We start from the raw sequence: 14,945 nt of genomic DNA, 5'->3' as shown, positions 1-14,945 counted from the left end.
GGCATGCATTATCAGGATTCCTCCACATGTGACCTGTCCATTCTAATCTTTTTCTTTTTATCCCTTTTCCATATTCAATGTGTTTAACATGTTGCATAACTCCTCATTATGTGTTTTATGCAATTCCTGTTTGCTGGTCAAGACAGGGTCCATACATCCTTCTTAATATTTTTCTTTCAAAAACTCTTAGTTTTGACTCATCACTTTTCTTTACAGTATAACATTGCGCTCCATATAGTACTATAGATCTTATTAGCGTAATGTATAGCTGGACTTTTCTTTGAGAGTGTTCTTGTCTTAAGTAAGATGCCCAATGCATAATAACATTTGTTGCTCATTTGAATCCTTTTAAGTTTCTTATTATCCATATTATTTAATTGAGTGATCATTGTACCCAGGTATTGAAATTCAAATATTTTTTTGAAACTGTAAGACTCTACATTAATGATAATGTTATATGTTATTATATTAGCCTTCTCATTTGATGAAGATTTTTAAATAGGAGATAGTTTATATTTATATTAATGGTGTTATTAAATTATTGACCGATATGGGATTGGATTTGGCATTTATTTTGGAGATGTATATAAAAACAAAAAAGGTAGGTATATAACAATTTTTGTTGCTTCCTTTTATTTTAAAACCTTTTAATAGTTTTACTTCAAGACTACAGAGAAAATAGGAAAATTAATTATGATGCTAATGCAGGAAACAATGCATTTAAATACAATCTTAGAATGAGAAAATATAACACTGTTGTATAATAATCAATATATACAATTATTATCAATTTCTATAATGTTGAATAAAATAATATCTTTTAAGTTTTATACATTAGTTTATATAATATCTAGGATGAGAAGCTGATAGAACAATATAAAAACTGAAGAGAAACAGTTCTTATATATGTGTACACATTTTGGAATGGCTTATTATAATGATTCATCTAACTATTGACTATTGATGTGACTTTTTTTATTTAAAGAAAAAGTGCTTGAAAGTATTTATTGTGTAAAGTGTTGCTTTTTTCGACAGTAAAATTTAGAATAGAAACTGAAGGGTGTAGAATACTAGGGACTTTAGGTAATTGGTGTTGTGTCATAATGCATATAATAAGATTAAATGGACGGCAATAAAAACAAGTGATAAGTTAACAATGTGAAGAAAAATCAAGAACTTCAACAAATTATTGGAATCAAAATTTTAAATTGTAGGGCATCTTAGACACATGTGTTCAAATTAAGATGGTATTTATCTAGGGCAGCTGAGAGGTTTTGTGAGCCTCGGAATTGATACATTCAGGACTCTTTTTACTTATATGAATTTTATCAAAATATACATACTACATACTGTAATATTTTAGAATAATAATACGTGAATAAAAAATAAAAAGTACTTGGTTTGATTAAATAATTTCAATAACTGAAGATAAAATGATATAATACGAGAAATATAGTAACATTCATGCCCATGTAAAATTAATTAGTCATGTTCTATTATTATTACATATTTGCATAATGCCAGAACTTCTGGTCCTTTTTGTACCACTTCGCCAGCCATATATTAAACGTAATGACATCGAATACGTACTTAAAGTGGTGCAAATATTTCAGTCCAGGTATATAATTTTGAGAAACGGATATTTAGTAGCCAGTAGGTACCTATGTATTCGCTAGTAGGTATCTACTGAATATTAACATGATTATACTTGTATAATTGATGGTCTAGAACTTGTAGAAACAAATAGCATTAATATTTTTTTCCTTGGACCTAAATGGAAATATTTTTGAGGGAGTCTAGGTAGGGGTGGGTGAGTTAATGGTTAAAATTTGTGTTTGCATCACCAAATAGTTGGACGTCACTGATTCACTGAAAAACGTTATTTCAGAGTGTTACGCAGGAATGTGTGAAAAAACGAAATTACCAGTTGTGAATACACTAAAATGTACTTAGATGAGTAACCATTGACCGCATAGTACGGCGGAGAAGCCATTTTGTTGTACATAATATACCTATTTTATTGGACGGCAAACGAATTTGGGACGGGACGCCCCCTAGCGGCCGTGCTCGGTACGTTTGGTCGTGTACTCATGGCCGCACTGTTTCCCGGCGTAAACAACAACACAACGAGTTAACCATACATTTAGCTGGCCGCCTTTTCGTCGAAATTTTTTTCGGAGCCAAAACTCAGTTTTATCAGTTATTCGCGAGCACGTATTTTTTTTGGTACTGTAAACAAACCGTTCGGTGAATTTTACGGGCCTGTCGTTCCCGGCAACGTATTGCGTTATCGATTGATATTAATCGCGAGCCCTATATCACGCGCTCATACACATTCGAACAACAACAACAACAACAGATTACCTAAGAAATGGCAGCGATTCCCGAGATGCAAGTGGTATCCAGCAGTAATATTAACACCAGTCCGACTCTCCAGACATCGTCCAAACCAAGTACGTAATGGTGTAATTAATTTCCCTACGTTTCGTTTACCCGTTTACAGTAGTAGTTTGCATATTTACAGAGACCCCATTGAAGGACGAGTCATTCAGAAAGTTGCGCGAGACATTTGTTATTCAAGGCAAAATCGGTGCTGGCACGTTCAGCAAGGTGTATCTGGCCTATGCTAGAGGTGATGTCAAGAAAAAACAATATGCCGTCAAGCACATTAAGCAGACAACGCATCCTGAGAAGTTACGCTATGAAATATTTTGTTTACTGAAGATTGGGTGAGTAAATCAAGCAGATAATGGTAGTCTTTTCTACTTCTGATACTGTTGTCCACCTTCAACCTTGGGAATATATCCTACATTCCACCTAACATGACTGACTAGCGGAATACATGTGTAGAATTAAATATTTCCACATTGTCGGTACTGTTTTAAATATGGACTTGCTTGGTAGTCAAATTATTGTTTGACCAGTAGTGAATACTTTTCCTATTTTTTTATTAGATACGATTGATGGCCTAATTTTATAAATTCGTACTATGTTTTTTATTTTCAGTGGACAAGATAATGTTATGGGATTAGTAACATCATTCCGAATTGGAAGTTCTGTTTGCCTCATTATGCCTTATATCAAACATGATCACCCATTGGTAATTATTGTTTTCTAAATTAATTTTACACTTGGATGTGTTACTGATCTAAGTAATTGCACATGAAACTAAACCATACTTGTTTTATGTTAAATTAATAATTTGGGATTTTTCAGACCTATCTTTGTTCAATGGATGTTAATGAGTTACGTTTGTACATAAAAAATTTACTAATAGCATTAAAAAGGATACATTCGTTTGATATAGTCCATAGAGATGTCAAACCTAGCAATTTTTTGTACAATCGTTTAAGCTCAACGTAAATAATTAAATCTATTTTATAATTTGACAAACAAGTTTTACTTAATTTAATTTTTCAGGTTTATGCTCACTGATTTTGGACTTGCTCATCCTAGTATAAATCCAACTAGACATAAGCAAATTAATGTTCTGCCAAACAAGTCTGACACATCTTGTAAACAAAAAAGTACTAGTTGTGATCTTAATGTAAGATACTTGTTGACTTTTTATCCATCATGGAATTTTAAAATTCATTTTTTAAAACTGTTTTAGGTTAATTATAAACGATCAAGTTCAGTAGGAACTATATGTTTGAATTCAGGTCAAAAGCGTATTCTACAAAACATAGCTGATGGCACAAATTCTGCGTCTAAAGGATGTAATTTGAGAAAAAGAACTAAATTAATGATGCCTAAAGTGCCATTATCAAAAGAGAATTCACCCATAAAAAAACAAATTGAAGTTCCTAAGAATAATAGTTCTTGTAATTCAAGTGCCATGAATAATTTATTAAATGTAAGTTTTTATTGATTTAATTTACTGAAACACATTTTTATATTTTTTATAGTTGTAATTTATTTTATTATGATAAACAGGACAAAAATAGTTTTGCTGTTCCTAAAGTGCCACGTTTAACATGTGATTGTGTAGGGAAATTGAAAGTTTGTAATATTTGTATAAAAAGACCTGAAATGAAAGCTCCTCGTGCAGGAACGCCAGGATTTCGGGCTCCTGAAGTGCTCTTAAAATACAAATATCAAAATACAGGTAATGACATATGCAATAGAAAGGGAAAAAATTATTCCTTTAGAATAAATAAAAATGTTTAAATGTTTTTAAGTTTCTAAGCTTTTTAAGTTTTTATAACTATAAAATAGGTAAAAGATAGAAAATTATTTTAGTCCCATTTTTGGGATGAATTTTATACATTGTAGAATATTTATCTATTTAAAATTTAATATTTTTTTTTCAATTTTTTCAGCACTTGATATTTGGTCTGTTGGAGTCATTATGTTGGAAGCCATGTCTCGTTGTTATCCATTTTTCAGTGCAGAAAATGATTCTACTTGTTTAGCTGAAATGATAACTGTTTTTGGAGATAGGGCTATTAAAAATGTAGCTAAAATGTTAGGTAAGTGTTTTATTTATGTATAATTTTACTTAAAATTATTCATTTATTTTTATATTTCAACTGTTTATATATTTGATTGTTAGTTGTTATTTTATTATATTATTATTTGTTATTTTCATAATAGGTCGTAATGTCATTTGTGAAGTTCAAAAACCCCCTCAAGACCTTCGTGCAATTTGTCGACTTTTATGCCATCGATCAAGTGTAAAAGCTTCAAATCCAACTGCTGTTTCTTCAAGTAATGGTTTGGAAATTTGTCATACTTGTATGAAACCAATTCAATTATCTGGGTGTGAAGTATTTTCAGAAAGTTGTAGTTGTTATTTAAATGCTATTGATGATTTTCCTTATCCTGCATATGATCTCTTGAAAAAACTGTTGTGTTTGAATCCAGTAACTCGAATAACTGCAGATGTTGCGTTAAAACATTCTTTTTTTAAAATGGATGAAAAAAAAAATTAAATATCTATACAGTTTAGGTTTAAAATTTATCCTGTTATTTATAATTAATTTTATTGTTTTTTAATTTAATTTTTGAATTTAAGTTTACTCAAATGGTGGTCAATTTCTTATGGCATTTTTGCTAAAACCACAATTATTAAACTACATTTTTATTCAATCCCATATGTTTAAAACAATATTAATTTGTTTAAACAATACTGTGAAAAAATCTATTCCAATTACCAGGGGTGGATTGATGATATTTTTCATTACCTTGTTTAATAAAAAATTGCAATTTTACACAAAATAAAAGTTAATAATATCAATGAAGTGGCCTATACAAAGAAGATCTCATTCAATTTATATTTCAATCTGCCTCTGCCAACTACTTACAATTGATAAATTTGAAGTAGAAATAGGTATTGTTTTTCATTTGTAAATATTTTTCATTGTTCTAAAATTAATTTTAATAATTGAATTTAATCAGTTTTATGAGGTATGTAATTTTATAAATCAACCTATCTGTTGAATGTATTAATTTATGTGTTAAACGGTAAGTATTGGATTTTTATGAATTTTTATTATACTGTGAATTGCCTAGTCAGATTGTTTAATTTATTTTTATTTATTAAGTAATATTGTGAGTCAGAAATCTGCTATACGTTATTAAAAATTTAGCCTAAGTATATATAGCCTATTCCAAAAGAGAAGACATGAAGCAATGACCAGTTTTTGTTCGGCGGCGTGAATCTTCCACTTACAAATATTGCATGTTGCATTTTAATTATGGTGTATACATCATTGGCAATGATTGGAAATAAACTTTTTAAAGTTAACTGTGTGAAACAAAACTTGATGGAAGGGGAAAAATGTGCAGAAACCGTGTCTTCTTTTTTGGAACAGAGTATAGATAATTTATAATTAAAAGAATAAATAATTATTGTCAAATCTTACATTGAAATTGTTTGAAAAAATTAATATTAAAATATGTCGCTAGTATCTGATTAATTATATCATAAAATATGGTTTAGAATTAAAATAATTTTATTATGTTTATGTTATTTAATTAATTTATTTTACGACTTGGAACAAATCTAGATCATATATTTTTAAAAAAAATTTAAGCATTTACTATAGCTTATTGATATTGTATTATAGGTTTGTTTATAAAAAACATCAATGATAATGTACTTTTATTCATTCTTACAATTAACATTGGTTGACAATTTTTTTACTTTTAAAAAGTAAGATCAATTATTTATTTTATTATAATTATAATTTTTTAATGAGTTGTGTTATGCTTTCCTTAGGTAAACGTTTGTTATTTATATAATATGTTAATGTTTCATTTAAACTTGTCTGTGTGTTATTTCTGATTGGTCAGGATATGTTTTAGAAAATTGTATTACAATTTTTGTATTTGTTGAGTATTATTTATTTTTTATGCTTATGTATTGTACCATTGTATATTACATCAGAGATACTTGGGATTTTTCTAGTCTATTACAACACAATTATTAAAAAGTGTATTGTACAGTGTATTGTAAAATTCATGATGGCAATGATTAATTTATTTGTTTTTAACTTATTTTTGATTGTGTCAAATGTGTTAAAACAGGGAAATAAAAATAGGAATGCAGTTCTGAATTAACTGACTTTTTTAAACTTTTTTTACTGTCTATGTAAAGTTGAAATACTATTCATTATATCCTTGTAATTAGTAACACATTCTGTGTATTATTTTGATTATTGTGTGGGATTTGTAACTAAGTTAAGGATTAAAATTAAAAGACTGTTCAATATAAATGTATAATTATTTCTTATGGTATCGAGGTGTGGTTATATTTTTTATTAAGTTGCCATTTAAAACTTTTTTGTTGCTTTGTTAAAAACTATCATTATATAACTGTGTCATTGAAAACAGTAATTGATTATTTACAATTAGTCATAATTTACTTAGCATTAGAACCTAACCATAACAACATTCAGCCCAAATTATTTATTGTACCCTCCATTCTTAATATGTTAGCTTTTATAGTTTTTTATATGTATAGGTAATAGGTACAATAGTCGAAATAATTGTCAAAAATGTAATTGTTCAATAGACAATAGTTACCACCCAATGATTATTTTTTAACTGTTAAATTATTTACAATGTGTTAATGTACCTGTTTGTGTTAAAAAAAAACGTTTCCTTACCCATGTTATTTTGTTGTTTAATTTCAACACTACAATACTAATGTTTTTGAAATATTGAAATAAACCGTGCCCTTACATTACAGTGTTTGCCTTTTTTCTCTCCCTACCGTTATGAAATTACAGTTAAGTTTTTTCATTAATTGCTCATTTTTATTGCACTTGTATCGTCGAATATGATTTTTAAAGGTTGTTTTAAAATTTAAAATCGTAATTTGGCGTGGCCCGCGATCATTCACTTTTTGACGGGTAACTGATTTCGTTATGCGGCTACATGTAATCGTAGAACAATTAGAGCGATCGGAACCTATTTGGGGGAGGGGGGTGGTTAATAGAAATGATCAACCGATCCACGTCTCGGGCGCGTCGTGGCCGGTGTTGTACTCTGCTGGTCGTTAATCAGTGCTCTGCGCTTGCCTCAGGACTCCGTTTTGGCTGTTCAACTGGATGGGCGCGTTTCCCGTCGCGTACGACCCGAAGAGAGGAACGTTCGTGACGTCCAGACTCGGCCTGTCGATCGCCTTCGTGCACGTCGCGCTCGTGGGGTTCCATGTTCACAGGTACCTGGTTATGCTGTTTTTCGGCGTCATCAAGAAAACGTCGGCAGTCTCAGCCATCGTGCTGAGCATGAACGGGTTCGGACAACTGGTCGTGCTGGTGAGGCGAATCGCATTGGCCAGCGACACGGCCCAGTGCTACAACAGCTTGTCCGAATGGCCGATCGACGTCTCGGTACGGACGTCTTATGCCGTGGTCGTCTACGCCAGCACCGGGGCGGTGTTCCTTGAGTTCGTCGGCGACAACGTGGAAAGGTATACGTACGTTCGGAACAAACAATTTGACCACGGCGATCTCTGGATTTGATAGCGTTCGTAGGGCTCAAGATAGTGGGGAGGGAGGTCGTTAGAGAGGAGGGCATACGAGGTGACAGTGCCGAAACTACAAAATAGGAGGCCCGTGCGCGGTAATTATATTGGGTCCCTTCCTAGGATTTATTTTTGTTGCACGTCTTATTTATAAGTATCAAATTTTTTAGGTTTTAAAACACGTTTCACATCAGTTAGTGTATGATATATGTATATATAAAAAATTAAACACCTACAACTGTTGTATATTATACTTCACTACATATTTATGTAGTAAATTTATTTAAGTAGTTTAGGTAGGCAGGGGCGTGTCTTGGGTAAAAATTCAGGATGGGCTCGGTTATAAGAATAATTTGATACATGATTTTTTTTTAAGAGAAACTTTAATTTATTTTTAAATCGTACTTACTATTTTGCAGTCATATGTATAATATATACTTTTAAAATAACTTTTTATAATAATTATTTAGTAAATTGAATTCTCCTGTTTTTCAGTTTGGCAAACTTGTCAATAATCTTTGTAGGATTCGCAATAACTCCCGACTGAATTCCCATTAAATTAATAACAATGCCAAATTACGAAGACGCGTATTTGTTATAGATGTCCTTGAATATGTCTTGATTCTCCTCATCGTTGAAAAACTTCTTTCGGCTGCTACCGAAATTAATACCTTTTGTATTAATAATGGTTTTAATTTTGTAGCTAATTTAGTGAAAGCATTTTTGGGTTATCCATTTGTAAATATGAATCAAAATTAATAGGTGATAATAATGTTAAATCAACAAGTATTTCTTTATTATTTGTAAATCCGTTTTCCATACTTATTATAATTGTATAACAGAATATTTTGTTATATACATCAACGGTAAACTTTTTTCAACATTCAAAATAATATCATCAGGAGCTTCTTGATTTGATTCTATTGTATTATTATTGCCTGCAGCTTGATCTATTTTAAATAAAACAAAATTGCAATGAGTACTGGATAATTTTTAATTTTTATTAATTATTTTAAATAATAAATAATAATTTACTTATTACAATGTATAACAATTACTTACTTATTTATTTATTTTTATTTATTATATTATTATTATTATATATTATATTTTATTATATTAAATATTGTTTGAAATGTTGAACAATTGATTGCCAATTATACTTATATTGTTATTTAAAAATGTTTTTTTAATTTTTAATTGTTGTCGCTAACCGGCCCACAAAATTCCCTGTCAGTACCAGCCCATCTGGAAAATTCCAGATTTCCAGATGGACCACTCCGTCCCTGAACGTGCGAGGGAAGCTAGTCCTTTTTATTTTCTAGTTTTATAGGTCGGCCAATACTTTTGCTCCCTTCAATCAAAAGTTTAGGCCGGTGACACACATGAGAAATTTGTTTCATAAGATTTGTTTCTTACAATGAATCACACGAAACATATTTCATGGTCAATACACACAGAACAAATTTGTTTCATAAATATTTATTTTACCTACCCACCATTTAGTTCACTCAGTTCATTTTAGTTGGTCTAAAGATGTCGTCCGATGATGACATTATTGTTCTGCAATGGTGGTTAAATCGAGAGAAGAAGATGATTAAAAAAAAATTTAAAACACACGATAAAGACAATATAATATTATCAGTTACCCCACGATGTCAAGCTCTGAACCATTACCATTTCGCAGTATTGAATATTAAATAACTATTTGACAAGGTTTTTTTTTAGTATTATAATAATATAATAATGATTATATCGAAATTTAAATCCTAAATTATTTAATTTTTGAGCTATGAATATTTGACCAAAACCAATAGGTATTAAACTTTTGCATTATTTTTTTTTTAAATTTGTATTATTACCTATTGATATTTGTACTTTTTCTGATCCTATATAATATAGAAGATAGTTTAAAAAGGTAGTTAATACTATCACATAATCATAATCAATATAAACAATATAAATAAACATAAACAATATAAATAATTATAAATTATCATATTTGTACATACCTATTTACGTCGTTAACTGCGCGGGAGTTGATAGTGAAACGACGAAACAATTATACATGAAACCAAACACGTTTGGTTTCATGAAACTTGTTTACAAAATATTTTTGCGATAACGTTTCGGAAACAACAGTGTGTGTTGCTCCATTTAAATACACGCGTTTTCAAGTAACGAAATAAATTTCTTGTTTCACGAAACAAATCTTATGAAACAAATTTCTCATGTGTGTCACCGGCCTTAGTTGTTTTGAATGGGATTTTCCCGTTTCCGCCGTAGTTCTTTTCCGTTAAAAACGAAAAAGGTACGATTCCCGTTTCCGCCAAAAGCTATTCCCACCAAAAAAGTTTGGAAGCCATTGGTTTTAATTTTTAAGCAATATTGAATATATGTTATTGTAGTGTAAAAGACGTTTGTAATATATACACTGATAATTGTCGATAATAATGGTACATTGTTCGATATACTGCATCATAGTTTATTTATAATTCGCAGACAATAATTATCTGATAAATGTTAAATTATTATATTTCCATTCAATATCTGTTCTTCTTGTCACCAGAACACTTAAACGTTCTTACTTACTTACCGTTTTTAAAATGGAATTTGTTGTAAGTAAAAGAGGTAAAACAATGTAGAGTTGTGATGGGTTTAAATATGTTTTTGGTTATACGTCACAAATAAATGTAACTCGGTGGAGATGTTTTATGAAAAATTGTCGGGCCAATATTTTTGAAAAAGAAAATGTACTTGCAACGAAAGATACGTTTTTTATTTAGAAATAAAATAAATATATTTATTTATGAAGATATGTGTTTTTTCAAAACTCTATCGAGGTAATGTTTGGCCTATCCTTGTTTTTTAATTTATAAATACAGTAGAACCCGTTTAAGACGCTCTCGTTTAGGACGATTTCTCGGCTAATACGCTCATTTTCACGACTCCCTTGATTTTGACAACATCATTATTTTGTTTCTGCATAATACGATTTCCCACTTAAGACACTATTTTTAACTGGTCCTTTGGAGAGCGTCTTAAGCGGGTTCTACTGTAGTTAAATATAATGGACATATTATAATATGAAATTATGTAATACTTTAAAAACTCTAATATAATTGTACCTATATTCGACTAATATATTATTATTGTCTACTTGTATTAAAATTTATAATGAAAGAATATGTAACAATTGTACATGGTTCCCAAACGTCTTATCACAAAAATAAATTTTGGCGGAAACGGGAATCATACCTTTTTCGTTTCTGGTGATATAGGGCTGTGCGTAAATCATGGAACCGGATTTTTGGCGGAAAAGGTACTTGCCCTTTTGAATGTTTCCCAAGCTACTCCACGAAAAACACGTTTTTATTGTGGCCCAAGTAGTTAAAATAAAATTTAATGTTTCTGTCAATAGTTGTGTATGTCAATTATACTTCCTAGTTGCTACAAATAATTTGATTTTGTTTGACGTTTCTGCAGTTATATAATATATAAAATATGTGTAGACAGAAGATCGTTACACTACATTGAAAAATACTGACGGCCACTGTAATACTTGAACACATCATTAAAATGCTACAAATTTGAAAGTATTTAACTATAATAATAATAGATATTTATAGTATGTTACATTTACTTTTATATTATTTTATATTTATTATTTATACGTGTACTTTGATGCATACACGTATTAATAGCGCTAGGGTTTCTTGATTGGGGAGACAGGTGTCGGGAATATATTTTGCGGAGCTCTGTAGTGTGATTATTTAATTTTATTTTTAGTGCACACAGCCTTTTATGTGAATATTTAAAAGCGGTCTTAAGGGAAATAATAAGTGCCTTAAAATTATATTAGTTTTGCTTTCAATCCCTCAATTTTTATGGAACCATATACAGTAATGTCCGTAACCATGGTCGTTTATGTAAATACTATGTAAGGATGGTCCTTATTTTTTAATTTAAAAAAATTTCGATTTAGGTACTCGTTATTTTGTTTATATTAAAGAGAAAAATGTATATGTCAAGTTATGGAGCCGAATAAACAAAAAAAAAAAAAATAAAAAAAATAGTGTATTTTTATACTTAGTTCATATAAACATTAATAATGATATTTATTAAATATTAAGTTTATTTTAATTTCCAAAAAGAGTCTTCTTGACTTCCCTCAATGAACGCCTACCTTCGTAACTAAATACTATAATAACTTAGTTTAGTGTATATATGGATCATTACAGAAACACGATTTTACATGATGATTTAAGTAATTACCTACTTTAGTTATAATCATAATATTTAGTTTTTATAGATGGTTAACTAAAACCAAGTTTTAAACAAATTTTTGCTATGCTCCGTTTAAAATTATAAATGATATCATAATATGTAAATTGTAACATAATATTAAACCAAAATGTTGATCATGTTTTTGGAAATATTTTCCTTCAAGTTTTTAGACTTAGTTCAGTTACATACTAAACACGCGAAAAAAGTTTTAAAGGTTAGTGGTTATAAAAAAATCGCTAATCTTCAAATTTCTTTTTTTTGTTACTTGATCGTGTTTAAATCGGATTTGCAATTTGTCAATAAACTGCTAACAAAATGTCATTTAAATTCAGATGGATGACAAACAAGGAAATGAACTTGGATCTCCTTTCGATCTATGCATTCGTTGGATTCGAATTGCAATTGATACATACGTTCCATATTATCGGTCAGTTGTACAGTGATTTGAATGCCTACGTTAAGTCTGGTCTGATCGACGATTTGGAACGAATCCATCAAGCTCGACAACGAAATCTCGCGTTGTACGTGTTTTGCAAAAAATTTAACTCGCACTACAATATAGATTTAATCATCCATTTGTCGTGCTATCAGTTGTACGTGTTGTTGGTGTTGTTTAAATTTGTGAGAAATTTGTTGTCGAGTATGGAAAGCGACGAGTAAGTAATGTAATTTAAATATTAGTGTAAATATCTACACACAGTATTGATTTGAAAAATTAGTTTTTAAGGATTCATAAAAAAATGATGAGTCCCTAAAAATTATACAGAACTTGCTTTTCTATTATTTATTATTATAACAATTATAATGTATACTTCGGTATTTAGTATACTGTATTTTTCTTAATAATGTTTACACTGTATACAGAGCGTATTACTTATAACTTAATTATGAAGTATAGTTAATAGCTTAATATTTATTTTAAATAAGAGTTATTTTTTAGTTTTTTTCACAGTTTATTGGACTTAAAAATTATTGTTCGAATCATACGTATGACAAGGTTATTTTTAGTTTTTGTTTATCTTATCGAGTCAAGTTCTTACTTGCACAATAAGGTATGCATTTTCTTAAGTTGTTTATTCTGATAGCTGAATAAATATTGTCTTATTTTTTTCATTTATTTTTTTAGAGCGTTTTTACATTTTATTACATTTTACGAAATAGAATGAATTTCTTAAAACTTCAAACAAAAGAACAGGTAATTTTTTAAATGTAATTATTTGATTATAATTTTCTCTGAGTCAAGTAAACGTTTAATCCGTTTACCATAAATTAATGATTACAAATTATATACATACATATTATTTTGCATTTAAATATTTAACACAATTAATATTCGTGGTATATGTTCAGTCATAAGCCGAACAGGTGACGTCTTGCGACGTTTTGAATAATATGCAACAATCTTACTTTTTATTATAATTAAAAAAAAAAATAAATGAAACACGTTCCATAAGTTAATTGTATATATTTCGAGATTTGGTAATTACAAACCTTGAAAATTAAATTAATAATGACTGTATTTCAGCTTTATTTATTTTTAAACGAACTGAATGCTACTGAAATAACTATAACAGCGAATCATTGTTATAATGTGGATAAGAAGTTTTTATACTCCGTAAGTTATAATGATTATTCTATAACGAATATCATTAAAAATATTTCAATTATATTATTCACTATAATGTATGAACGAGTACCTATATATATATTCATAGGCGTGCGCACGGGGCGAGCCCCGGCTTGATCGAAATTTTTTTGGGGGCACAGTAAAATTTAAACTAACCATAGTAAAATGTCTATATATTTTTTAATATTTTCGTGGAAATCAATTAATTGTATTTATATCATTTGGTTTTAAAGGATTTAAAGTTTTACTTTTAACTTCAAAAATATATGTCTAAAAATTAGCAATATAATACTTGATTCTATGTATAGATATAAATACTACATTACTTTTAATTTACAATAGAATCTACTATGTTGAAGTGTTAGAAAAAAATTAGGAGTACTGTTTAAGTATTGGGGCACTAATTGTATTTAGCATCGACCGGAAGTTGAAGTCTGCGCACGCCTATGTATATATTTAAATACTTGTTATCACTTAATATAATACATACATTTTGATTCATAAGCAAAGTTTGTGTTTTTACTATTTAAATTATTGTTTTTGTGTTTACAGGTATGTGGTTCGATTGTGGCGTATCTTGTACTAGTAGTATCTTTTTTGCACAATCGATTTTAAAAAAAAATTGTTTATTATTTTATCAGTATTCGTCACTAGAACTTATTATTATATAATATTGAATATATTATATCTATTATTATATTATCTATATTCACTAAATTGATTTGATTTTCATTGGGTGTAACACGATTGCGTTTTATGAAATATTGGTGTATTTTACCAATACATATAATATAAACCAAGTGTATGATATTTCTAAGATCAATACCCTATGAGCAAATAATTGGATGTTCAATACAATATATATAGACAGAGACGTCCTAAGGATTTTTAATGTCTAAGGCAAATTAATTCGGGGGCCCTTCAATCATCACAATAATATACAAATATGATAAAAAATGCACCCAAGTTTACAAAATGTTGGTAAGTATAGTTTTTTCAACTTAAACCAATCAAGGTCATTTAATGTATCCATACAATTAATAACATTTTTAATAA

General features: G+C 29.2%; 2 protein-coding genes across 2 annotated transcripts; both read left to right on the top strand.

Moving 5' to 3' along the window:
* Positions 1-2,104: 2,104 nt before the first annotated feature.
* Positions 2,105-5,408, top strand: LOC112687142 (cell division cycle 7-related protein kinase-like). The gene is made up of 9 exons (XM_025559704.1): positions 2,105-2,453; positions 2,525-2,729; positions 3,007-3,100; positions 3,217-3,359; positions 3,421-3,547; positions 3,614-3,856; positions 3,937-4,108; positions 4,323-4,472; positions 4,597-5,408. The coding sequence occupies exons 1-9, from the start codon at positions 2,372-2,374 to the stop codon at positions 4,932-4,934; spliced, it is 1,554 nt and encodes a 517-aa protein (XP_025415489.1). The 5' UTR covers positions 2,105-2,371; the 3' UTR covers positions 4,935-5,408.
* A 680-nt stretch (positions 5,409-6,088) lies between these two features.
* On the top strand, positions 6,089-14,532 carry LOC112687145. The gene is made up of 7 exons (XM_025559707.1): positions 6,089-7,234; positions 7,532-7,921; positions 12,595-12,918; positions 13,203-13,314; positions 13,389-13,457; positions 13,788-13,877; positions 14,442-14,532. The coding sequence occupies exons 1-7, from the start codon at positions 7,224-7,226 to the stop codon at positions 14,502-14,504; spliced, it is 1,059 nt and encodes a 352-aa protein (XP_025415492.1). The 5' UTR covers positions 6,089-7,223; the 3' UTR covers positions 14,505-14,532.
* Positions 14,533-14,945: the final 413 nt, after the last annotated feature.

The sequence above is a fragment of the Sipha flava genome, unplaced genomic scaffold, assembly GCF_003268045.1.
Source record: "Sipha flava isolate LNK unplaced genomic scaffold, YSA_version1 333_pilon_pilon, whole genome shotgun sequence".
NCBI classification, from domain to species: Eukaryota; Metazoa; Arthropoda; class Insecta; order Hemiptera; family Aphididae; genus Sipha; species Sipha flava.
Note: the sequence above shows the minus strand (reverse complement) of the source record. Positions and strands in the feature narration are given on the sequence as shown.

What these genes read in the sequence shown, in the direction of transcription:
- LOC112687142 (XM_025559704.1), top strand. Translation starts at nt 2,372, where the DNA reads ATGGCAGCGATTCCCGAGATGCAAGTGGTATCCAGCAGTAATATTAAC. An exon ending in TACAATCGTTTAAGCTCAAC is followed by an intron (nt 3,360 to 3,420) that starts GTAAATAATTAA and finishes TTAATTTTTCAG; the next exon opens with GTTTATGCTCACTGATTTTG. An exon ending in GTACTAGTTGTGATCTTAAT is followed by an intron (nt 3,548 to 3,613) that starts GTAAGATACTTG and finishes AAACTGTTTTAG; the next exon opens with GTTAATTATAAACGATCAAG.
- LOC112687145 (XM_025559707.1), top strand. An exon ending in TCGAGTATGGAAAGCGACGA is followed by an intron (nt 12,919 to 13,202) that starts GTAAGTAATGTA and finishes GTTATTTTTTAG; the next exon opens with TTTTTTTCACAGTTTATTGG. An exon ending in AACTTCAAACAAAAGAACAG is followed by an intron (nt 13,458 to 13,787) that starts GTAATTTTTTAA and finishes ACTGTATTTCAG; the next exon opens with CTTTATTTATTTTTAAACGA.